This window comes from Anopheles nili, chromosome 3, assembly GCF_943737925.1.
Source record: "Anopheles nili chromosome 3, idAnoNiliSN_F5_01, whole genome shotgun sequence".
NCBI lineage: Eukaryota > Metazoa > Arthropoda > Insecta > Diptera > Culicidae > Anopheles > Anopheles nili.
Window position 1 is genome coordinate 3,799,776 of NC_071292.1, and position 26,910 is coordinate 3,826,685.

The 26,910-nt window shown below is 49.1% G+C and overlaps 1 protein-coding gene across 1 annotated transcript; it reads right to left on the reverse strand.

Moving 5' to 3' along the window:
• Nucleotides 1-322: 322 nt before the first annotated feature.
• LOC128723591 (adenylate cyclase type 3) lies at nt 323-21,099 on the reverse strand. The gene is made up of 18 exons (XM_053817348.1): nt 20,892-21,099; nt 19,911-20,082; nt 17,074-17,233; nt 16,715-16,864; nt 14,981-15,099; nt 10,133-10,244; nt 9,329-9,456; nt 9,093-9,251; nt 8,282-8,420; nt 6,402-6,503; nt 5,802-6,097; nt 5,558-5,645; nt 3,702-3,818; nt 3,194-3,389; nt 2,098-2,170; nt 1,864-1,936; nt 1,411-1,719; nt 323-1,351 (listed from the first exon to the last, which is right to left on the reverse strand). The coding sequence occupies exons 1-18, from the start codon at nt 21,097-21,099 to the stop codon at nt 323-325; spliced, it is 3,630 nt and encodes a 1,209-aa protein (XP_053673323.1).
• Between the last annotated feature and the right edge of the window lie 5,811 nt (nt 21,100-26,910).

Genomic DNA, 26,910 nt, shown 5'->3' on the forward strand with positions numbered 1-26,910 from the left:
CGATACTCATCGGCTCTATAGATTATCTTTCATCGCAAAGCGAAACAAAACTTGTTAGAGCTCCTCCAGATTCAGAAGAGTAGCCTTACTCGGCTTAACGTAAATAATGGAGACTATTGATGAGTGGATAAAAAGACTGTGCTAACTTTTACTTAAAAACCGCCTTGAGCTAGCTACACACTCCTGACACCTTCGATTCTGTCTCCAGGTATGCTTCCCGATCGGTTCTAGTATAGCCACAGTATTCGTTTCATCTTGTTCGTAACATTAAAGCTTACACTATGACGATCATCAAAATAAGAGTTCAGACGGTGATCACTCCTTAGGAGCCATTTTCCAACAGGGCATCTTTTTCGCCCTCCCCGAAGTGGTTTGAGTTGGCGTTGGTGCTATTTTTGCCCTCCAACAGTGGCGTTTGGACGTCACTTTCGTCCGTTGGTGCTGGTTCGCTGCCATTAAAGAGACTTGACGATCGCACGCTAGATTGAGCCGTTTTACTGACGGTGGTTTCGATGGTCGAACTGCTGCTCGTGTTGGAGATACTGCCGGTCGTGGTTTTCTCTGACACAACCGTCAGGGTGCTGCTGGCTTGCTGCGTAACTTTCTGCTCCTGGTGCCTTTGGATCTCCTGAACCGTGCTCGTCGTGCTGGAGGATGTCGCACCGCTTACTTTCATCTCAACGTATTCCTGGTTGAGCCGCACGCTGTTCGGGCTGGTTGTGCTAGAGGACACTGAATGCAGCTGGTGGGCTGGTGAGGTGACACTCTCGGTGGGTGGAGGGGCTAGAGCTGGTGGGCTTTCCTTGGATTCATCAACCTCCTGGACCGTCTCCATAGCGGTGAGGTTTTGCAGGATCGGTGAAGCAGTTGGTGCAGCCGGTCGTGGCACCTTACCCTGCAGATAGTATGTCATGAGCTGGCCCTTGCCCTTAACCGCCACCAGACCACGCTGTTCGAAGGTGTAACCGAAGGTTTGCAGGATCTGGCACGTTTCCTCGGTCACCTGGATAGCCCCGGCTTTGCCTGTGCTTTCCATGCGAGACGCTACGTTCACCGTATTGCCCCAGATGTCGTAGTGAGGCTTGCGAGCCCCAATCACACCGGCCGTTATTGGCCCATGGTTGACGCCCATCTTCAGGACGAAGTGGTTGAAGGACTGTTCGTTGATGCCTTGTAGGGCTTTCTTCAGCTCGAGTGCGAACTCCACCAGCAGGGCCAGATGCGCCCATCGCACCGATACCGGATCATCGGGTTTGACCATACGGGACGGGTTTAGGCCACTCGCAGCCATGTATGTGGAACCGATCGTCTTAATTTTGATGATGTCTTGGAACTGCGGTAACTCCAGCAGCTGAAATAAGGCCAATGTTCAGGACTCTCTATCCATCGCGATATCCGACACCAACTTACCGCATCGAAGTCGGAAATAACCTCATTGAGAAAGCGCAAACACTCCAGCCCCTGATTGTTGACCGTCTCCTCCGAGTAGAAGTCGGAAAAGTTGGGCATGCTGGCAAACAGGACGCCAACCTCGGCGTAACTCTGTGAGTACAGCTCGTCGTGCGAGCGCTTCCGGTTGCCCATGAAGTGTTCGGCCACGTGCATCGGCAGGACGTTGTACACGAGGGCCTCGTTTCGGCGCCGCATATCACTCGCCTTCTCCTTCTGGTCGATCACCTCGGTCTTCCACATGAATATCACCCGGTCCACCTTATCGATCTGTGTCCGGAAATGAGATGAGCCACAAAAAAAAAAAAGAAAACACAGAGCAAACGAACGGCGGGCACACCCGCCCATTAGTAACACACCGCAGATGGCCGCCGTGAAAGGGAGCGAGCCTAATTTTCGGTTCCGGAGCCTTACGTGTCTAGCCAGGAAGGACAGTGCTATCGTGACGGACACCAGCAGGGCGGACAGTGTGTAGCGTAGCGGAAATCTGCAGCAAAAAATAAGGAAGCAATTCGTATCCCAATTAGTCCGAGAGCCTCATCAACGTTGAGCGGGAGTTCGGGTTGATTATGGTTTTTGTTTGCAAGAAACGTTGGATGGGAAACGAAAAAACGAACGGAAATGCCCAACCGCCGTTATGATACGTACGCGTTGAGAATGCCAGAGTCCTCGTTCCGGAACGCCTCCTCCAGGTGGAAAATGTTCACGTAGCAGTGGGACGCTGCATTTCCCACATCGATGGTGATCCGCAAAAGAAGGACGAAGGAAGAAAAAAAAACCGTATAAGCACGTGCTTGTGTGCGGATGTACAGGCTTCGTGTGCATGCTTCCTCGTGGAGGTCGTAGGACTAGTGTCAGACGGGATAAAGGAGTCCACAGGGAGGAGCGGAGATTACGGGTCAAGAAGTTAAATCGGTTTTCCCGTAGCTCATGTAGATTAGCTTTCCCTTAGCTAATTTCTTCGGCTCGTGGAAGGGTTGAAGCGTGTGAGATGGCAGCGTAAAAAAAAACCTTCCGAGATGCCAACTTCTTCACAAACCATTGGACGGTGGGCAAATAATCCTGCGATAGCCAAACAGACGTCGACTGTCCCTCACCCGGAAAGCTATTACTTTTTAATTAGTTTGTGCTAATGGTGGTCAGCGGGAATCATTCAATGCATAGCACATAAATCCAAACGACGACTTCCGTTCGCCGTTGGTGGCAAAGTAATCAAGAGAGGTGAAACGGGCCAAACCGTTTGCTACCATTACTTAACAGTGGCATAAAAGATGCACTGGGCAGTAACTTTTCTCGCCCATGACGTCCCAGTGGAACAATGCCAGCAGTGTGGCAGGGTGTTAGAGAGATGTGCCGACAGTTGGACTGTGAGGGTTTGTCTTCGCCTGGATATGGCATGCTCCCGCTGCTACACTGATCGAGGGTAGTTCCAACCCGACATCCGGTCGGAGGATATATGAATAAATTTAATCAAACTGCATGCGACCACGCACACAGGAAACGGGTTGCGGGACCGATTGCCACACTAGCTTCCGTCGCTTGCAGGACCGATTTGTGGCGAATCAGTGCTCACTGGCCTGCCAGCAATTTTCCAATCCCATACCCAGGCACAAGGGAGTGGTACTCGTGGTACTCTCACGTCCAACGCGTCATCGATGGTGCTCGGTGGAAAGCGGGAAAACGGATGGTGGAGGGAAAAGTGCATGCGGCAGGACGGTACGGGCTGGAGAAATGCTGTATTTACCGGTTATGATGATCATTAATAAAATTTTGCTGAGATGCGATAATTGCGTTATGATTGAGGTGGCAATTAGAATTAAAACGGTATAGTTACTGAAGTACGATGGAAACAGACACACGCTCGACGGTTCCATCTCGCTCGAGGCAAACGAGACGTTCGTGATGTTGAGGCCGAACGGTGTCCTGTGGGAGGCCGCCAGCTGCATCAGGTCCGTTTAGCATGCACAGCGTGTTCCAGGGGATGGTGTCCGATGGGCGGTTTTTGGGGTGAAAGGTTTGAAGGAAACGCATGAGTCTAGCGAGTGACAATATGTGGTTTTGCTATGGGCAAGTTGCATTGCTTTACCGCCCGAAACGGTTCCAGAACTGGCGGTAATCCCGCAGGGTTCCAAAAGACAAACTGTGGCCTGTTGGTTGGAGCCTCATTCTCAACAGCCCACAGTGGTCGATCTTCCGGAAAAGCAAATCGCAAAACTTTCACTCCACCGGGAATGACGATCGTCCGTACTTACCATGTCGCTCACGTTCGAAACGCCCAGTAGCAGGACGATAATGATGGCCGTAGATTTGCGCAGGCTAGTGCTGTCGTTGTACCGCTTGCTGTTTAGAGTGACAAACGCCGGCAAAACCTGCAAACAGACAGAGCGAGAGTGTTAAAGGCGTGCCAACACGCGAAGGAGCGTCCTCCATGGGAAGGACAGTCTGTTCGGGGAGGGCTTTCCGGAACAATGCAATAAAAGCGAAATCACCATCTAATTCCCCGCGGTGTCGTTTCACGATGCTTAAACCCTTTGAAGCGCGCCTCACGCTCGGTGGGAAAATTCTATTACGAGATTAGGATTGGCTGATTGTGTATGCAAACGCCTGGACGGTGGAAAATGGCAATGCCACCATCGAGCGGGTGTAATGGACATCGGGGGAAAAAAAGCACACTGACAAAGTGGAATAAATCACCAGCACACAGCATGCAGGGACCAGCCGCGTATCCATTCGATGGCTACTGAATGCGAATGAGCAACGAGCGCTAGGTGGATTCGTTTCCGCTGCTTCCGTCAGCTCGTGCGCGCACCCACGCAGCATCATGTCGTCCTTTATGATAAGCTCGGCTCGGTGCCGAGGTGTATTCTTTTTCCATCACCAACCATTACGAATCGCATTCAAGTGAATTATATATTCGTTTTTCTTCTGCAAACGCGCCACGGACAAGATCCAACTGCAAGCACACCCGGACGGACTGGCAGTCCGTGCTTGGTGGATGATTTATATGTGCTCGTTTAATGCAACGCTGCTACCTCGTTTACTGTGCACGCTGTTCAATTTTTACTGCGCAGCTAAAAACTCACCCTCCCGTTCTGGGCCGGGTTCGGATAGGGAGTAAGAAAAATTATGCGCTGCACGGACTGGGCCGTGGCAGAAGGACGCGTGCCGGAGAGTTGAGGGAATTGAAAACGGAACGAATAATCATACTACCCGTCGCGTGGGACAAAAGCTGTCAGGCGCTAGAAAAGCGCTAGCTAGCAAAACGCCGGAAAGGCAGCGAGGATACAGTTCGAAAATGGGAACAAGTTGCCATGTCCGGCCGTCGTTTATCTGGGCGGCAGAAGCGTCACCAGGACGGACCTTGTTTTACGCTTGCCGTCTCTGCTGTTCGCACCAAATGATCGCCAAACGATTGTTCTGTCCGCTCGATGTGGTGTGAAATCGTTATTTATCGTTAGCTGCACGAGCCCCGGCAAACTAGAGAGAGAGGGCTTTTTTTCCTTATCCTTTTCCACCGCGTCCTTTCTTAACGACTCTGAGGTTAACCAGCTCGCGCTTCACACTGACTGGCAGACCATATGGTGCGTGGGTTGTATAACGCGAAAGCGATTGAAAGTTTACGACAAGAAAAGTTTAAATCGTTCGATTTTATGAACGTTTCATCCACCGGTCGCGCTGTTCGTTTCCGACCGCGACCAACGAGCAGCTCGGTCACTTTATCCTAAATTAATGATATCGACACCGCTTCCAAGGAGTCCATTTCCGACGAGCGGGAAACGGAGCTACGAATAAAACACCGATTTCGAGCTGTAGCCAAATGGAACTTGGAATGGAGTTTCCAACGTTCCTCAGAAGAGCCTGAAATGGACACAAAACAGATTCTTTGACTCGCCTTGTTTCATCCTCTTCGAGGGCGAAAGAAATGTCCTTGGAAGAAAAATGCATGCAAATTTAGCTGCACCGATGCAGCGCGAGGTTTTGCTCGTTTTCGTTTCATACAATTCAATTTGCATATTTAAAACCCAGTGATTTCGTTGAAGTTTCTGCCCATTAAATTAAATCACTATTCGCATTGTTGCCGACCGAATGAAAGTGAAAAAAAGCTTACCCCGGTGAGGCTCTCCGCGACGGAGATGAACACCATGGCGAAAATGATGACCAACGGTGGTGTGACGATTTCGAAATGTGCCGCCGTCCTGTGTGATGAAACGAACAGAAAACACGAAGAGATAAAACACACAAAAATATGAAATCTCAACCACCATCGACCGAAAGTGGGCGGAAAAGTGAGCCGAAACTAATTAGCGCAAGTATGGATGGCGAAAGCTCGCGTGCATGGCCACGGAACGTACCTGGGAAGAACCAAAATGGCGTAGATGATGGCCACGAGCTGCACCAACAATGCGGCCAACAGCGGCACAGCACTGTGCGGCTCGCGGTACTCGGTGTAGGCCGTTTCGTGTGTCTTGTCGTTGAACGTGAGGAACCAGTTCGTATCCTTACTGATTTCGCTGTGCCCGTCTCGGCTGACAAGCTCCTTGCGGAGGCGCATCTTGTAGTCCTCGGACGCCTGCTCGTCCTCAAGCGCATCTGTCTTGTCCTCTGTCGCTGGTGTCGATGGCTCGTCGCCGCTAGCTCCATGTGCCGCCTGGCCGGAAGACAGCAGAACAACGAAACGGAACGCATGAATTAATGACTCATCAACCGACCGGGGTTGGGCGTCAGGTTGGGTTCCACCCACCGCCCTTGAGCAAACAACAAAGCAACACGGCTCGTAGATGAAGATGTAAGCAGGCTCAGGCTAGGCAGGCTCACGAGTAGCGATTGAAACCGGCGACGGCAGATAACGCCGTTTGCCAATGTTCCGGGGGTGAGCTTCTGACGGGCTGCGGCGGAAATTAATTGCCCACCTTCCTGCTTACACCATCCTGGCACGTGCGGCAGCTACTCACCTTCGATTCATCCTCGTCTCGGAAGGTCTCCGAGGGCCCGTCTGCCTCGATGACCACGTCCTTCGGGTCGGCTGAGCCATTTTTGTGCTCCGACGGGCAGAACTAAACCCAGCAGCAGGGTTCACGCGGCCGGAAGAGAGACACATTCGTCAGCACCATTGTCAGGGGGCAGATTTAATAGCATAGAACCGTATTTATTGGGCGTCTTTTGTTTTATGCTTTTTGGTCCAAGGATCCCAACGCGGGCGTTATGAGCCGGTAGCATTTATTAAAAGCTCGCAAAATAGACGCAACACAGACGTCGCTTGGATCGACTCTCAGTTAGCTCAGGCAAAATGGTTGCTTGTCTGCTACGTCTTATTCGAAACCGACTGGAAAAGCCAGACACCGGCTGCTTGCGGCGAAAAATCATACCATCCCGTAGGGCATCGTAAGCGCATCCGAAGCGGTTAATGAATTGGCGACGAACAAATCGGTTCTCACCGTCTACATGTCCTTGGAATGGGTCATCCCCGGTGGAACACATAGCTTTCGGATCCCTGGGGAGTCGTCCACCAACCACAATCCGGTTACTCCTTGCTCGCAAGGACGACTGTAACGACCCGTGACGGTGGAGCCAGTGACAACGCCTTCCGTACGTAATTGCATTAATCATGAGGCGTCCGAAGGGTGGCTCAGGGGCAGCGGTCTACGAGCCGGCAAATGGCGGACGATGGCTACTGGGCGTTTATGTCGTTAATCCTGTCGCCATCGTTTAGAGATCCTGCCCCAGCTCGGGTGGACCGTCGTCAACGTTGGGCAAAGTGGGCATGGAAGCTCAACCTAAAATCCCGGGTCCCTCCGAGGGACGCAACATAAATAAAACCCCGAATGCGCCGATATTCGCTGGGCCCCCGCGGCGCCGGGCAACAACTCAATGAAAACTTGAGCCACCACGCAGTGATTCAACATCTGAGCCAGTTGGGTTATCATCCCTCGCACAGGGTGGCAGCAACACCAGCAAAGGTGCGCTTACGAGCCTCTCGAGGGCTACCTAAAGCGTACGCGGAACCAAGTGATGCGTAACGTGCCACACGGCTTGGATCGATTGGGAAGAAAAATGTTCTTCCTGCTCTCAAAGTGCTCAAAATGAGACAAAAGCTCGTGCGTGCTTTTTTTTCTATTCTCTCGCCTATCTCGCCTCGCTCCTGCTGTTCCTGAAGTTGTGCGTCTTTATTCGGCGAGCTGACACTTGAGACATTTGTCGGAGTCCTTACGTGGGAGAGTGATATGTTTCCACCGCCACCACTGTCGGTATAAAATACAAAATGACGCCCGGTGAACCCACGCCGGAGCACCCAACAACGCTTTAACGTGCGAACGCGTGCGGTGGTGTGGCGCCACCACAAATTTTCCGCAAGTTTCGACCGTGGGATTGACGACATCAGCTTCCCACGTGGCACAGCCTTCTCGATCGGTACCCATCCGTCGTGCCGAGAGCATTATCGAATCAATTGATGGGCGAATGAAAATGGGAAATCAAATTCCGTTAACAGCATTCCCAGTGCGCCGATAATGGAGCACCCAAGCGCAAGGGTACACGACGCGAGGAAGCAGAAAATCCGCTTCGAAGAAGCCTTATTTTACAGCCTGGCTGGATGGCAGCCACGTGCGTGTCAGGATGTGCTTCTGTGGACCGGAATGCTTCCCGGCTCGGGATGCGCCAGCATGGAAAATGTGATAAATGGTACCGACTTCATGCGTGCTTACAGTGATTAGATTTCGGGCCGGTCGTGATGGGACCGCTTTAAGACACGCGTACGGGCACGCACGAGCACGCGAGGAAAAAAGTTTCCCCTAAACCTTGGTACCGGCGTAGCTGGTGGATAATAATTTCTTACCGGCTTCAGCACTTTGGAGATGAAGTACGTCTTCAGGCCCGCAATTCGGAGGGCTTCCTCGCGTTTCTCGCCGAACGCCGGCTCCACCTCGAACTCGCCGTTCAGAAAGCTGAGCGTTTTCTCCGACAGATGGACGCGCCTGCAATGGGAAATGGTGACACGCGAAACGTACGGTGAGTATTTTCATTTGAGGCATTACTTGTTCACTTGTTCGGTGCGTTCGCCTCCCACACCCATCGACGGTAAATCACATTCCACAGCGTTGTGAAGGTGGCTGGTAATTTCGGGGCTTACAAATGGAACGCGGAAAAACGAGAAAAACACGAACGAAATTGCAAATTTAAGCTCCTGACAGCTGAAAGGAAAAACATAAAAATCACGGACGAGAGGAAAATGGAGCGTGTTTGCGGATAAGGAAAGTTTCGCTTGCAAAACGCAAACATCCATCGACTGCCGCCCCTAGGGGACCGAGTGCCACGAAGCGATGTAGGGCACACATAAAATCCCACACTGACTGATTGAGATAAGAAGTTTAATGAGCTCGAGCTGGGGGCTGAGAAAAAAGGGCACCGCAGAAAATGTGTTGAAAAACGCGCAAATAACGCTCGTCGATGCGGCCCGGTTTCCTGAAGGCTTGGAAATTTTTCATCGGCCAATCGATCTGGAGAACGATTTGCGATTCGTTACGGGGTTGTGATTATGCAGATTTTCTCGGGGGCACTTTCGTCAAATATCCGTCCTCTCAGGCCAGTAAACCCTCCCGCTGGCAGGGACGGTTTTAGTCCGTATAAGCCGATTCGTAAGCCCTTACCCGGCTTTTCCGCTCGATTCCATCTTGTTCGCCAGCTCGACGTCCTTGGAGTAGACGTCGAACTGCCACTGCCGCTGGCCCAGGATCCCGGCCAGGACGGCTCCGGTGTGTATGCCGACGCGCATATCCACGGGTGAGTTGGTCTTCTGCTGGACGTACCTTCGAAGGGGAATGAAGAAAGTAAGAACGCCTCAAAGAATCCACCGCTTCGGTGCGCCTCTTGATCGAACACTTACTTGATCGCTTTCACCATGGACAGACCCATGTGCACGCAGAGAACGGCATGATCCGGTCTCTCAACGGGAGCCCCACTGATGCAGTAGTAGCAGTCGCCGAGAATTTTTATCCTCAACTGTTGATATTTCTGAAACGCACACGCGAAAAGAAGAACACCATTAAGCGCGTACCGACCAAGGCGTCATGGAAAGTTCGTCAAAGTCCTCATAAAAGTCTACTTGTCTGGTCTAGGTCCAATCCACTCCGCTTCCGGTGCGGCCGTGTAGGGAAACTTTTCAAACGTCAACGAAAACGGCCCCAGATACGGCCTTACCGGAGAAGGTCTGGTGGGCCGTAATGCTTTTTCTATACACTTCCGCAGGAGACACTTTTGTATTCTGGTAGGCAGCGGCAATAGGGGCAGCAGAAAAAAAACGGAAGCCCCATGACTACGATAGAGGCCAGGCTCTGCGTGATGTGCATTGTGTCGTGTCTGTATACGGTTTCGTTTTTTTCCTGTGCTGTTCTATTTCGTCCAAGCTGCCCGTCTTCGTGTGACATAGATATCAGATCCAACGTGTTGGATGTGAGGCCCGAGTACTTTCTCGGAGTGGTTTGTCTCGCTTGTCCGATGCAAACAAAAACGCCGACTCCGGTACGACGTCTGCGAAATTTAATTTATGCTGGGCTTCGTCCCATACCACTCCGATGCTGATAGGGCGGTTTTTTCCGAGCTCCTTCCGGTAGCACCCCTCGGAGCCTCGGAAGGTGCCGACGAGGGAAGCCAAATTGAACCTGCTAGAGAGAACGAGCGGTGAACTTACCTCGGCCAGGCGGTCGAAGCGAGCAAAAAGCTCGTTGAGGATCTTCACCAGGTCCTGTGCCGAATAGGTGGACGAGATGGCCGTGAAGCCGACGATATCTGCATACAGAATGCTGAAAGAGAATCGAAAAAAAAAAACAAGTACCCGTCAGCCAGGTCGCAGACGAACGTTTCTTAATGGTCACCCTGTGCCGAGGGGGCATCCATTTTGGTCTGACCGATCGATGAAACTCCCACACAGAGATACAGAGTGGACTGAGCTGCCCGTATTAATGTGAATAAAATTACTGTTTGCTTGAAATCTGCCCTCTCGAAATCCGACAGGTGTTTCCGTTCTCGCATCGATCAACACTGGCGGTGGTGAATTAAACCCACGCGGAAAATGCACGACCTATGATCGATGGGTTTAGCGAAAGGTGAAGGGCGCTAAAATCGGTCCCGTCTGCGTGCCTCGTACTGCTGCTCCACTGCTGGATCGCTTCAAGCCGCACGACATAAAACCGCAGCATAGTTAAAACCAACGGCCCACGGCACAGACCGACTGGCGGGAAACCGCGTTTACGCCGCCATATCACGAAAGCCGGCAAAGGGTCGGTACTAATTTGCTAACGACCATTCCGCGGTGCGAATGTTTTGTGTGGAGATTTGGCAAATAAATAAACCAGACCGGAGCACCGGCAACATGTTTCCTCGTCCGCGTTATGATGAGCAAACAATCATTCGTGGGGAATCGCTCCGATGTTTGCTCTGGTGATGGGAAGGGAGCTGGTGTAGTGCTGGAAAAGCATTACGAAAGCGGAGGAAAAAGGTGTAAAAGAGGGTTATTTTGGACTTCACACCACTCCGGACGTGCAGGGGATAAACAGAGCACGTTTTTTTCTTGCTTTTCCGTTGCGTGGTTCGGAATTCGGAATTCGATGTGGGATTTTGGTCTTGGGAAAATAAAATCCCAGCACTAATCCACGCCAGCTCGCACGCAGCTCGAACCGTGCAATGAGATTTCACGATCGCGTCGTGGCCCCGGGAATCACCAAAATCTAGACTGCAATGAGCATTGGTTTTTCGATGAAAATAAAACTATCATTCGCGCTCTGTTTCAATTATTCCTCGAGGATTACTCGCTTCAAGTCAAATGCAATATCAACTCTTTATTGAAACGAGATTTGTACTCAGCAAATCCGCAGAAAGCCTTGCAAACCGAAATTTACCAATTTAATGACACATTCAAGGAAACAAATTCGTTGATATTTTGTTGCATGTTTTCCAATAAATATGCCGAACACTCAGCAGCCAGCATAAAGTTGTTCAATTGCCTTTTTATTCAGTGAAATAAATTCAATATGCACTCTACCTTGGTTGATACGTTTATAGACCCTTGCTAGGCCCATCGCTTGTGTTGCGCTTATCTCACAGTTTCAGCAATATCGGATTCCTGGTACGCTGTAAGAGGATTATTGAAAACATTATCAACGACCGGCAAACAGCACCGTGTCACCTATGTTGCCTGTGTCTACCCTTTCGTTGCTATAGTTCCGTTTTTGGAAAATTCTGCTTGACTAAGCATCGGCGTGGCAGCAAAATGGCGTTGTTAGAGGATGCATGGACTTCCCTTTCCGTACCTGTTATCGGTGAACCTTCCTGGGAAAACCACTCATTCGCCTTGCTCTACGCTCCACGCAGCTTGATTACGCGTGGTGCACAACGTTGAAATGCCGACGAGAAGTGAACGCTCCCACCGCAGACTATAGTATCCTGTCGTGGGTGGTTGTGGTTTTTCCCAGACTTTCATACCTGTGTATTGCCCTCTAGGCAGGGTGAAGCTCCACGCGTGCTACTTTGTTCGCAGTCGACTCCGCGAAACCGCAGCTTGCTTACGGTGCAGCGGATCCTTGTGCATCGCATTTTGCAGCACCCAGCGGGGTGCATTTCATGGATCACGAGGCAAGGTCTAAAAGCGCTTGAGCCACAGCATCGGTCGTGATGCAGCTCTGCTTCGAACAGTGTGGCATGCGTTAACTTCAGCTTTGAAGGGCAATATACATAGTTTTGCGAGCCATAATATAACACCAAACCACCGTTGATCTTTCACACTACAGGGTTTGGGAGGTGAGCTGGAACAGCCCTTTTTGCTGCCAGCTGCTTTCGATTAATCTTGCCTTACGGATCCAATTTCCATCCCGATGGACACAACCGGTTTGTCAGATCTCAATCTAACGCAAGGTGTAAGACAGATATTCATCTCATTCTTCATCCAAATCAGCTTCAAAAATAAAACGCATGACCGAAAGAAAGGATAAGAGCTACGAAGTGATAAATCCTACCCGAGATCTTCGATGGATCCGAATCGCCATGACAAATTGCCCACGGGCACGTCGGGCAGGTCGCGTGGGTTGGCATCAACAACCTCGCCTGGGTGTCAGTTTTATATTCCTTCCTGGAAGCACTGCCGCCAGTGTTGGCAGAAAAGGCTGCACTGGAGATATTTCCCTCCAAACACGCTGCGCGAGTGTGTGGCGAAGAAGGATAATTTAATTTTCCGACAACACTCTCCCTTTGGGCCGTTCGCTGAGCTCACCCTGCGGCCAAAGAATGCCGCCACAAGCATCCAAGGCGTGACAGAGAAGTTGGCTTGGTGGATGCTATTGCGAAAAAATTCCTCCACTACCTGTCTTGACTCGTGTGTACGAGCACCTACATCGGGCCCGGTTGGATGCATCCTTTTTTTTTTGTTCGACTAGCTCAAAGAAAGGACGACCCTGGTTTTCTTCCTGCTTTCTTGGGGTGACTCACAGCATGACAGTTTCCCGGCAGATGAAGGACGGTGAGAGCGCAAGGCGCACCCGGTCGGAAAAGTGTTCAACTTGGCAAAAGGTCTGCATGGCGTGGCACAAAGCGGCTGGCTCTTCATAACTTATTAAACAAACAATGGGTACGAGCGCGAATCTCTTTCACTTCTTTTTCGTCCCCTTGGCAGATGTTTCCGCCCTTGCTTTTCCATACGCCGGTTGGTTGTGTAGCGTTCTTCTGAGACTCCGCTAAATTGGCCGCATAAAAAGGCAGACATAAACAGCCTCCAAACGCAAGGATGTATATGCGCGTGTTTCTCCCACCCAACCGAGAGCAGGGCCGTCGCGAACATTCTTAATAGTGCAAGCGCCAAAGGAGGGTTCCCATGTTCAAGACTCTTCAATTAACTTTCGCCCGAATGGATGGGGCCGAAAAGTTTTTCGAGCCTAATAATTGCGGCCGGAGACGATGTGTTTCGTGAAAAACCGGGTCCGGGACCGGGATGGCAATGTCATCATGGTGAAAAGCTCATTTCCAAAATTAGAACGTCTCGGAGGCGAGACACACGCGTTGCGGTTACGATTCCGAATTGGCATAATTAAATAACTTCACTTTTCTCGTGGTCCAAAATGCGTGACTAACAGTTTCAAACAACACTGTAACTTTGTGTGACTAACAGTAACAAAATCTTTTTCTAGTTCCTTTGTTCGCTCACATTCCTCTCCATCCAATTAAGCTCGATGAATGTTCTCGATGATGACCGGGTTCTAAAATCCGGGTCGAGCCAAACACGTCCGGCATCGGCATCGAGCCAATAAGTCACGATTCACTATCACCGCTCATGATATGCCCTGTGACCTGTATGAAGGTTACAGTCTCTCTATTTTTTTCCATAGCACACAGTGGGTGGATTATTCACTCCATGGCGAAGGCGAGAATGTGTTTCACATGAAATGGATTTTTCAAACGAAACGAAACGAAACGGGATGTAATCCTAGCACTACGCCGCATCGGATCGGCTCGGTTTTGATTGATTTTCCTCGAAAAGATTCTAATGTGCCCCTCGTCGGTCGAGCCGTCACGAATCGTTTAAAGGCAAGCCGCTTGTTTCGGAAATCTAGTTAACGGCTTCACTAAATTGGAGATCCTGTTGAAGTTGGGAATCGTCCTAACGGGATCCTATCAACACGCACGCTAGCCCTCTCTGCTAGCTTGGTCGCAGGGAAAACGCCACGAAATTGTCCGTTGGACTGTGGAAACCAATTTATATTAACGTTTAAACCAACCCAACGAAATGACGTAATTGTCGTTTGATTAAGTGGAAAATATGGATCCACCGTGAAGAAATGGTTTTTCTCGTCTGCTTTTGAGCGTGCTTTCAAAAATGGGTCGTCTTGCTACTGCGAGTTGTTTGCGATTTGCAAGAATAATTTCTTCATTCTCCTTCACCGGGCTCGCTTCCAGCTCTCGGTTTTGCGACGGGTTGATGTTGATTTAAGAGCTTGATGCTCCAGCCACATCACGGAATGTCCCCTGACTGTTACCGGATCGCGCCAGAAGTAGTGTCAGAGCCGTTCGCTTCAATCTCGGCATACCAATAACTCTAGCAGGGCTTCTCTGGCTACGGCTCCGGAGCCCAACGATCTCTTGTCAAAACTTGCCGGCATGTTTATTTACTTATGTTTCATTATTATGATTTGTTTTTCGATTTTCCAGCTCCCAGGACGCCCGACGCTCGTGGTGGTGTTTATTTTCGTATCGAATTTTGCCGGCTTTGGGATTTCATTGTGCTTTGACGAGCCCCACCTCGAGCAACGTTTGCATTTCCCTCTCCCGCAGGTTGGCGTCTTTTCTTCCTCTTCCAGCGCAATCAAAACGCCAGGCTCCACAGTGACGCAATCGCCCTGGAGCCTACCAAGACGGGTCGCGTAAACAGAGTGTGATTTTGGTAGCGATGTCCTCCCGTGAAAAAAAAAAACCCCAGCATGAAGGAATTATGCTTTCTCTCGACAACTCAACGCGCTTATCGCTGCTTGCAGGTTGTGTTCGAACGTTCACTTACCTGACGTTTTCGTGGCGACTCATGTAGATCTTCTTAAACTGCTCCGAGTTGGTGGAACCGAGATCCTGTCGCATCTTCACCGCGACGTGTTCGGGCAGCACGGATAGCAGCAACCGTTCCTGGAATACCAAAGGTAGGCTAAATTAGATCAGATCGCGTTTTTGCTTCTGGCTCGCCTCGCATTATTCTAACTTCGCCTCGCATGTAATGGAGTAACTTGCTTTGTGTGTCGGTTAACAGAGGGAGAACAGTTTCCTAAAATCTCTATCCGCGCTTCACGACAATTCAATTAGAATGAGTTCATTGCTCTCACTGGAGCATTAAGTACCGCAGGCGAGGAAACTACTTTGAAAGGGCACCATCGTCGACGGAACGAAAAACTTTGTTTACGACCATCGCCTCTTTCTGCTGATCGTTTGTCTGATAAATGTAGCCGTCTCCGGTATCCTTCCCGGTCAGTAAACATCTTTCCCCGGGCCGGAGTGACGGAAAACAATGTCCCTCGGACAACTCGAGTTTGACGGCGTCTATTTTCTTGAGCACCACCAAACGGACTCGCGCCTGTCGCCGATGATCGAAATCGTGTTCCGCGCACTAACTGCAGTAAAAATACGGACTATTTACAGACGTCCGGCCCGTGAAGGCCAGTGGCGCCAGGGTGGGCAAGGGCATGGATAGTTCAAGTAAATGACGCGCGTGCCGGAGGGAGAAGAGTACGTTTTTACGAGTCTCGCTCGGAGTGTCCGGCTGATGGGATCCGGCACCGTTTGACCTTGAGCGGAGTAGTTCATGCAACGTGTTGTTTTTCTCCGGAAATAAACCCGGCCGCGTGGAACACTGTCGCGGCCGTGGATGGTGACGGGAAAGTCGTTGCCAGGCAGTCAAGAAAGAGGAAATACTGAGCTCCTCCTTTGCTCGTTTCGGGACCCACCCGAGGCAGCAATATCATTAAGTTCGTTGGTGAATATTAAACGGTTCAGATTAAACCATCCAACTAGCTGGAATTAATTAGGAGCTCCGGGGTAACTATCACTAATTGGCATGTTGACAAATTTGCACGGCAACGCAGAAGGCACCTTCGCAGGCGTCAAGTTGGCTTACACTGTAAATTTACATATTCAATCCCACTGGTTCTGAAGCAACGTAAAAAAGGGGTATCTATTCGGAAGAGTAGCTGCTGGTAATGGAGAAAAACCGCTTGGAAATGGATTTGAAATCATAGCGTATGCGTGAGCGTTCAGCTATCAAGGGATATGCTAATCGATCGCATTGCTGTTGCATGCCGAGCTCTCCGGAGAGGTTCTCGGAGGGATAATCCAAGCTGTTGCTTGATTGCCCCTATCATGTTTCTGCTGAGAAAGTGTGCCGTCATTTTCTGGGCGCATTAAAGCGACCGCTGCCGTTCAGAGGAAATGGAAAAGTCTCTCGACTCGTGTGCTTTCGGCTTCACCCACACGTCCCATACACAAACACACACATGTTCCCCTCCGGTATAGGGTTGATTTATTGCCACTTGCATGCTGCCAAAAGGCCTTACGCTGGCATCTGTTTTCTCTTTCAAAAACACAACGCCCTGCGGCAGCCAAATACGACGCTGTGAAACAAATGTGAATGCAAGCCGGTCGTAAATCAAGTTCCCCTTGCGGGCTGGTTGGCTTATGATTGATTTATTTTAAAACCGCATTCCAATTCGGCTATGAGACACCCTGTGTCGTACGGGTACCCGTTACTGACCTGCTCGGCTGACTGCTCCTCGATCAGCATCTTCACTTCTAGGCCTTGCTTTGCTTCGAGAAAAGCTCGTCGTTGTTTCGCCTCGGCCAGGAAGTAGCATAGCAACCCAATGAGGGTGGCGGCCACGAGCAGCAGTATGTTTGCCACTTGCTGCAAAAGAAAAGGACAACCATTACGGACGACAGCCTGGTGACCTGTGGGATTTAATGGAAAAGGTGGAATTCTCCGGCTCCCAGGAGGGCAGCAACCGGATCATAAAGCTGCAATTGAGCTCGGAGAATGTTGGGGTTTATTTTTAAAGATGCTGCCAGCCGGTTGCGAAGAAGGTGGGCGAGAATGTCGAGAACTCAGCGACTTACCTGCTCCCAAAAATAGTTCTCCTTCTTGGCGAGCCCAATAATGGCATTAACGTAGGTTGCGAACGAACCGAGCCCGAGCAGGAGGCCGGTGTACTTGAGGAGCACTGGTAGGGTTACGTATACTAAAAAATTAAGCAACACGGCCCATCCGAGTGAATCTCTGGAAGAAAGAAGAAACGAGCGCATTAAATATTACACAGGATGGTTGCACTTGGCACGAGGAGCTTGTATTTTTTCTCGAGAACGTCTGACTTCGCAACAAGAATCCGTTTTTACACGTCCGGCTCGTGGCCCGTGGTGCTATAATTCTACCAGGCAATAATTGGGTTTGGGATTTAGGTCGCTCGGAAGCGAGAACCCCGGGAAGGGCAGGAGTGTTCCACCAATCGTCCGTTCCTTAAATTTGTATGGATTGTTCCAGGAGCAGGAGCCTCGCATTAGGTTTGATTATTTTCGCTTTTCTCCGTGTTGGATCCGAGCCGTCGGATTATTTCCCGTGAAGAAGCAAGCATATTGAATGATTTAGGAATATTCATAAGCTGCCAAACGGAAAGGCCGGCTGCGTAGGAGCTTCTTCTTGTAAGCTCAGAGACAAAGACGTCGCTGGAAAACAAGCCCGAGCGGCCAAGATTGATGTCGGTGTATCAACATTTTTCAACACAATTTCCTGCGCTGATCGTCATCGATGTAAACTACAGAGCTCCCATTTTTTGCTGCTCCAGCACGCGAATGAATCACTCGCTGGAAATTGCGTTCATTTTGGGATCCATTATACGCCACGGTTCGCATTACTCAAACCTGAACCGTCCGAGAGAAAGAAAAATTAGCCTTCCCCTCCCTTTCGTCAGACTTCCGGCTCCGGGAAAAATTGTGTACTTCCAGCAAGTGCCAGGCAGTGTCAGGGACGCGACAACGCGCCTGACGCTAGCACCGCCTCTCTTACTAAATTATCATAAACGGAAAGCTTTTAGTCTATCAGCCCACCCTACCGGTAGCGCTCCCGGCAGCCGGCACGGTGACGAGAAGTGTTAGGAGAGAGGATAAAAAACCCACACACACACACAGAAAAAATGGGAAACGTTAGACGCTCAGCAAAAGAGCGGTTCCCGCAAGAACGAGCTCACGTTTGGATGCGCGCTATTTGCCGGATAATTAAGTTTAAATTAGGGAGTCTCCTATTTAGCATGAATATTCATTTACATTATTTTGACGGGTAGGTGCGACTCTACGCGGCTAGTGGCGAGTGCGTGTGGGTGAGGAAGTGTGTATGTGGTCGCCATGTATGATGAAATGGACAAACAGGGAGCCCCATGTGAGCCACACATGTACACAATCCCTCCCAAAATGTTCCCAGCCGATGACGGATAAAGTTACAAGCACACTGTCAATAAAATTAATGGACTCGCTTTTCATTCGCACGCGGCATCCGCCCTGCTCTACTGTCCGGCCTACATCGACAGGACGAGCGCATTTTTCATCCTTTTAGTTCGCTCTTATCGGCTCCGTGCCGCAGTATGAATAGCTCCCATCCGCAACCCATAGCGCACCGTTGTCGATAGTTGATACGAGCTTATGTCAATCGAAAATTGATATTTGCTATCCACCTTGTGCATCGACCAGCGGATGTGGTTCGCAGACCAGACAGGGGAAAAGCCAAACGGATGCTGATGCGAGTGGGCAGGTTTAATTTTCGCGAACGACCGAAGGCTCCCATTGGCGTGGGATGAATTGCCCTGTGGCTTGTTTTGGTGGCCTCATTGCAGCGAGGCTGGTGTTTGGTGCACGTGGCCTAGCCTGAGCCTTGCCATCCTTCCATGGGCCTTGTTTGTGGTGTAGATTGTGTATGCATGACGAGCTTTTGAGATTGGAATTGATTCACCGACTCCATGAGTGAGCGATTTTCGCTTCCGAACCGATTATCCAACCGATTCGTGCTCCAAGTTCGTTGGAGTGGGTTGCAAATTGATAACATTGTACCGATTCCATCAACTGGGTCGATTCGACAGCACCGAGATCTCCCGGAAACCTGGCATGAAGTAATTACGGCGCGCAGTAACGTTAATGAATTTTCCTGCGCGAAATCCGACAGACGAGCGATTTTGCGCCACCAAATGGCAAGGAAATCCAGGCAAAAGGCCGCAAGCCATGGTGCAACGATGGAAATAGAATTTATTATCAGCTGGGCTTCAATTTCCGAGTGCTCTCAGTGGGTCGTGTCGTGCACGTACTGGAACCCATTTCGAACATGTGTCCTAAATGAATCCCGACTCACGCGTAGGATGCAGGGACGTAAAGGGCTGTTATTTTCTTAAGCCACTTATCCCTTCCGCAAGCTCGTGCTAGTTGACCTCGTTTTGTGGCATTTTAGAGCTCGTGCCCTCGTTAGCCGGGCGAACACCGCCCAAGCAACGGAATCACAACGGGAACACAATCTTATTTGTGCGACCGCGCACGAGGACGATTGGCAGGAATTCACCCCGGACACTTGTTCCAGGATCATTACGGTGCATGTCGTGTACCGCCGCCGGCATATCGCTGACACGAGTGAAGAATAGACGAACATCGCGCTGTCCGCAACCGCTAACGACACCGCTTAACCCGGGCTTGGCCGTGCCTGGATCGATTTGATTGGTTTGGTCGACTGCATTTCCTGCCCCGGATAGCTCCCGGGGGTGTGTAGCACAAACCGGTACCCACGCAAGGCAAACAGTGCACCCGGTACTTCTTTTGCTGAAGAAAGAACTAACAAAACAACTTCTTCGCGCCGTGCCCTATCGCCCTGTCGCGGACAGAAACACATTCACACACCCACACGCTACATGACGAAAAACACTTACCGTGGTGTTACTGAGCCTTTGAGAAAGAGCTGCAGGAAGAGCTGCATAATGGCGAGCAGCCACGCTAAATGTGGGGCGATTTCCCAGATGATGCCACGGAATCGGCTCCGCCCGAAGAAGCGTAACACCACCGCCAGGAAGACGTTGATGAAGAGAAACACACAGGTAACGGCTAGCGTCGTCGAGGAAGTAAAGATAAGAAAAGACCACGATTAGATTACGTGTTACAGGTGACGTACGGTGCTGCTCTACGGTGGGGCTGAAAGCTCTTCCGTTTTGTGTCCTTCTAGCGGCGACTTGCCCACTGTGGTTTATTTTCCTTCGATGGAGCCGCAAATTGACCCAATCGAAATGCAATTTACTCCAACAAGTAACGGCGCATTTCTGTCCGTTGTACATGATGTACGAGCGGTGTAGCGCAAGTAGCGTTCAGCAGTTTACAATACATTATTTGATTAGTGAGCTATCTTACTTAAGCTACAAAAGCACTAGAATATCTCCAACGCCCCCTTGCGCTTGTGCATATCTATGATAGCAAAAGTTTTCTTATCGGTTATTGTCATATGCTTAGCTTATTGAACTATTAAATTGAGTGAAACAAGCTTGTCCAGGGAAATGAATTCGCTTATTTTAATCAAATGTTAATTTCACTCAAACGGCCTTGGCAGCTTGAGTGTGGAGCTAAAGTAATGGCGAAGGACGCGTAATAATTGGAAAAGTTTGCTGCGATAAGAAAAGTTCATCCTCATGGGGACGGTGAGAGCTGAAGCGCAGCAAAGGTTAGAAAGGGAGCTTAGGTCAGCTATGGTTTGTTTTAAAGCTTCATTTGATCTGCAAGACAAAATCACCGCCCAGGGTTTTGGAGTACCGCGTGTAGCCTGTCGCAATCTTTAGGGACCTTCTGCTACATCGCCGCAGGTGTTCGACTGTTCGGGAGGACAAAAAATGTCACAGGCTCGGATGCGTAACCGTTACACCTACCTGTGCATTCCACACTCTGTCCCTGCGGCACGGCGATGGCCCAACAGTCGTAAAGGATCGAGGCGATCAGATAGCAAAGGAACGCGACTCGCTTCTGCTTGAGTGCGTAGCTCTGGTACAGCTTGTCGAGGACGGCATCGGGCAGTGGGATACCGCCACCGCTGGTTGCCTGATTTATTCCCACCGTCGTCGCCATCGTCCCGTCCATCGTGCTAGTCACTCGACGTCACTGGCAATGGTCTTTCGATTTTATGCCTCACTGTTCTTCCACTTGCACTCACTCAATCAGCGTCCTTGCCGTCGCGCTCGTGTCGTATGCCTTCAGGAGGAGGCTTGCACTCGTTCACTTGGCCTGCTTCGATTTTCTCGCGATGTCAGACGAAAGGTGCACACACAGCATACCTATGCTGCTGGCTACAAGCGTTGTTCGGGGAGGCGAAATGATCGACTGTCGTCCGTCGCCTTCTGCCGGTCACGCTGACAACGACAATGACGACGAAGCTGCTGCTGTTGATGATGATGTTGATGATAATGCTAACGAATGTTCGGAGCGATGGGAGCGCGATTTACCGGGTTTTTTTGTTCACCTTTTCCCCACAGACGCTACATCATCGACTGTAAATCGCTCAGCAGGCTAGCTGCAACTGGGTTTTTCCTCGCACAGGCCGCTATCTCTGGGACCCCACGGTTGATGTCTCGTTTCGATGAGCTTCGGCTCCGCTCTTCGGTGTTTGATTAACGAGATCACATGTTTGACGTTGCTGTTTGCTATCCTTTTCACTGTTATCGCTGTCGCGCACTGTACACAATTTGCCGCGAGAGCCCGGAAACACCGGTCGGGAGGGTCGAGTTTGCGCTCGTTAACCGTTGGCCTGTAGTTGAAACGTTTAGTTTTTGTTTAGCATTTCCATCACGCTCCAAAACCTCCAACGTGCAGTTTGCGCAGGATTCGTTTACCTGCTAGATTACCAGCGAAAGTGAAAGGAGACAGCACAAAAACGGACCAAAGTCAGGAAAAACCGATTTGAGAATGTTCAAAAAAGCCAAACAATCTAACACCGTGCATTTATTAGCTGTTTGAATGGGGAATAAATATCATTCGAAGCCTTTCGATGGTAGGTATTGAATAGAAAACTTTCATCAGCGTTCAACTTTTTCTTCCGTTTTGGAAATGCGCCAGGATGTATATGAAAACTCTGCTTTTTGCTTCGTTGGCGTTCGCCACCAACGAAAGCAGCGCACAATTAGTTCAATTGTGTGATTCATCAATCATACTTTTGTAATCCACACCTGCATTGAACATCCAAAGCAGATTGATTGAAAATTGTGTGAGCTAGCACCAAGAGGATAAAACAAAAAAAGTACATCCTAGAGGTAAGAAAAAACCAGCAACCGAGCACGATAGCTACGGGCCTTTGCAGGCTCTCAGATTGCAATCGGTGTAAAGCGAATACGCTTCGTTGCCACGAGTTTCAATTTGCGTTAAGGTTTTATTTTCGTTTTACGATCAACGACGAGGCGCATCGTTTCTGCACCTGACTATTATTGAGATTGATAAAGCACCAGATTTTTATGAGCCACTTCGCAACTACTCAAGGTTTTCACAGCTATACCAAAGGAAAGGTATTACTATTGACATAAAAGCCTATGTTTTAAAGCTTTGTTTCATCTACTAAAGTGTTTCAATAAATTAATTGCAATATATACAGCTATATTCATAACAAAATCAAACGAGTTTCACATGTTCTTATAATATTAATTAACGCAAAACTTTATAGCAAGATGTGTTCTTAAGTTTTGCAACGAAAAAAGAATAGCTCACATAAAATGTTCCATTTTTGGAGCTTCATCAGGAATGTATCTGTTTGTTTGTAAAATAACACGTTCTGCTGGTAGTTGTTGTAACGTAGTCGATTATATGGTGCAACCCATCGGAACAGCTGCTTGCTTCACAACAAGCAAGTTCAGCAAACCGTACAAGCTTACTTTACATTAGTTGCGGAATATATTAGCGGTAAGCATCATAGCCAGTACAAAAAAACGAATGATTTTCACTGTTTTTATTCACGCTAGGGCATGAAAGAACCCCTGTACGCTAGTGGATTCATTCATTCCATTGCCAACAACCGAAGCGCAGTATTGCAAATAATGTAGCATTACTTTTACGGCACCGGGCATGCTTGGGAAACGAACAAATGCATTCGCTCAACTCATCGTTCCGGAACAGCCGGGCGCCTCGTTTACGTGCGGATTAGTGTACCACCTCGTACCGCGATAACAGCCACCAGGCGTCTCCATCGTACCGGACCAAAAACACCAGGCGCCTCCATCGCTCCATCTCCCGGTACAAAATATTATTATTTCGCTAGTTTGTTTTACACAGCGCAGCAAGCAACTCCTGCCTGTGTAACATCAGAAACATACAAAGTGGTCACCCGTCATCGTTGCAAATGTGTTAACAGTTATCAGGGCGCAATAAGTTTGGACGATGAGTTTGTAGGTTGTGGTTTCTAAATGTGCAGTTCCCTCGTCTCTCGCTCTCTCAATCACCAACGAGTTTTATCATCACCTAAGCACTATTGCCATACGGTAAGTAAATTAGAGCTATATACGTCCTGCAACGTTAGTCAATGTTTTGCGGCTAATTTATGGTGGCGCTGGGTGGTCGTGCTTCACCTATTTATAATCACACAGTGCACTAGATCTAATCATGAACGCTGACCAAAAAGCACCCCAACACCTCTTGTTTGGAGGTTCTCATTTGCGTCACACTGCCAATGAATGGTGTGTTGTGCCGCGAAAATGGAAAATATTTCCGCCTATTCTTCTCACGCTGACGGCAATGATAGAATGCAAATGGTGCAGCCACAGGAAAGTGGTATAGTATATCGTTGTTACCTTTCAATTATGTTTTTCCCGAGGTCAGCGTGAAATTTACGACTCCCTCACTCGGCGATGTAGGCCCGCGTGGAGCATCTGCAAAATGCCGCTGGCGATCGTCACGGACTGGCCTAGTGCCGAGAACCGCGTACTCCATTCTTGGCACTTTGTTGAACATTCAATTAGCCTAATGCATTTCGTGTGCTTTGCTCTATTCCCAAGCTAGCAGCCAGCATAAATCAATAAATGGGGATCTGTTCCACTCCCTGTTGAAGCTAGTGGAGCTGTGGAAAACGTAGAACAGGAACAATGAAAAATGCAGGTGGGGAAGGGCTTTTACATGGAAACCCAATTGCTCGACATGTGCATTATTCGTCTGGAGGTTCGAGGCCAAAAAATAATAATAACCGTTGAAAGGTCAGCATTGTCAACAGTTCGTTCGGTATTCCTTTCGTTCGCTTTGTCGGCAGAAAATTCACGACACGTCCTGGTGGTGGCTGCCAAAATGTGAGCCTGGCACGAAAGTTTTTCACTAAAAATACTTGACCCTTCTCGGTTCTCGCACACCTTGGTTACCGCATGCTTATCAAGGCTTGGGCTTAGGCCTATAAGCATTTCCCAGCAGATTTACGCTTCTCACCTCACCGGCTCATGAACATCGAATTCAGGATTAACTGGGTCGTTTGAACCGTGCAATGTGGAAACGTGGGAACCTCATCCTAGGTCACAAACGCCATTCATGGAATAGAAGAAAACGTCTCTTGAGACACAACGTTCCGTTCCGTCGCTGACTAATACGTTCGCACACCCGTGTGTAGAAAAAAAGGCCACTCAATCTTACGTTAATGACGGTCGAGTACCGATTTACGGGCAAGGGATGAGCTGTTCTGATTTGGATAGTGTTTCGAAAATAGCCGCTGGAATTCGTAGCATTCGAGGCAGGATTTTATGCTGGCAGTGATGGGCAGGAAAATGTCGCTCATGTCATGGACCGTGGGACGAGAGTGACAAATTTCCGATGTAAAAAAGATGAGCAAATGAATAAAAATACGAGCCAGGCGATGAATAATTCAGTGTGGAATGTAATGGCACATTTGGGACGTGAGTAGCGATACACTTTCACTTCGCTTCTCAACATCCATTTTGCACCTTCTACCGAAGGTTGAGAAATAAAACTAAACTCAAACGAATAGAAAAGCATCCACAGCAGTAAGTCATTTCTAGTGCATCTGATGTACGTTTACTTCACGGTTTGCAGTTGAAATATGCTCTAGTTTGTGCGTCGCTCTTACTGCTGTCGCTTCAATTTGTCTTCTTCAGCATCAGAATGATCAATTGGGTCAAGTGAAAGAGGATACGGCGGGTGCCTCATTGCGCTCCATTTCCTCACTAATGAAGCTCGCTTCTCCAGCAGCTGGTCCTCAGATTCCATCTGTACCGGAATGTTTCCGAACGACCGAACGTTGCTGCCGTATCCATCCAGAATGGGTGCTCGTACCGAGAGAGCAATTAAGAATCTTCCTCGATGTGAATGTGCATAAAAAAAAGGTACAAGTGTGCCATATCTTGGAAGCGCTGCTACCTTCTAAAAAATACGATGTTCCCGAGAAAATTTTACTCAACATAAGTGCACTGAGTGGACTGGGAAACGATGAAAAAGAGATGAAATCGGAGCTGTGCATTTATCTCGAAATGCAGTCCTCAGAAAATGCATTGAGTATCACATTGATGATAGGATCATATCACTTTCCGCTAAACTAATACTACCAATGGTATCGGAAATTATACTTGAAACGCAAAACGGTCTTTTTATGAGCTGTTTACGGTTGGTTATATTTTACTGCACCCCTTCGTGCCACCTTCTTTGTTGGTAAATCTCTTGCAGGAATTTAAAGTGCAAGTGCTTTGCATGAGTAATTTGTAAAATGCAATTCACACTCAATAATCAAGCATTTCTTCAGCACACAAAGTGGCGGTCGTTAGCTGTCGCGACTTATTACATTTGCATACTTCTTACTTGCCTCTGGGCCGGCGAGTTCTCTTCAGCATGGCTGGGAGGAAATGAGTTTGAATGGAAATGAAGTTGGTGCTGCAGTGCATGATTTTATTCCGAGAGAACCGCGTACGCTAAGGTACCGGAAGCACGGTGACATTAGGCGTAACTTAGTTTGCCCTTAGCCCATCAAGAGTGTTGCCAGGCTGGTGGATAGTAGAGTTATATGCAAAACTACTTCTCCCAACGCTTGGCTGACTTGCTATCAGTTTGTTTGTCCGAGTGGAAACTTTTTTCCCACCACACCACTGGACGAACCGTTTCAACGGAGTTTCCGTATGAGTTGGCGAATTTATTGCTAACAAGATGGCAATCAAGACAAGAGCGTTGCTTTCGTCCTTTCGTTTCCTCGGGCTTTTTTTTGAAAGTTGTGAGCCAAAGATAAATAGATGAAAGGTTTTTTTGGGGCTCGCGATACATGTGTCTGTGCTTTTAGGCTGATCGAACCGGGCTTACCCAGGGGATGGTTTTGAAAACTTTCGGTAAATTTATGTTGGCTTTGATTGGAATCAAACTTTGGCAAAAGATTTGCTTCCGCAAGGGAGGTAAAAGGGATGGGAAAAGTTTTCCAAAACATAGTCTGCCTTGATGGTAATGAAATTATCAATCCTGCTTCGAAAGGTTTTCACCTTTTTCCACGTTTGTGATGTTTCGAATGCGTGTAAGCACTCATTTTAATCAAACTTTCCTTTCGCATACCGCTTATCTTGATGGATTCACGGAACAGAACTTGCTTTAAATAAAATATTCACAACGTGTTTTAGTTAATGCAACGAAAAAGCTAACGGAAGCGTTCTCGGCGAATTCGTTATAATTGAATTACGATCAACGTCGTGGAAAATGTTTGTCATAAATCACAACCCATTTCCATGACCCTCCCGTATGGAGATGGGCTCAGGCAGCCACATTCCTGTCGCCGAGATGAATATTTTAGCAGGCAAAATACTTTACCCACACACTCTCCAATGGGGGTAAAGTATTAACCCGCTTGCATCGTTCCTGCTCTCGCCCTTCCTTTGGGGCATTCGCCACATGCGGATCTCGGACAAAGGTTGGCCTTTCTGCATGCCTTTAATCTCCCTTGGG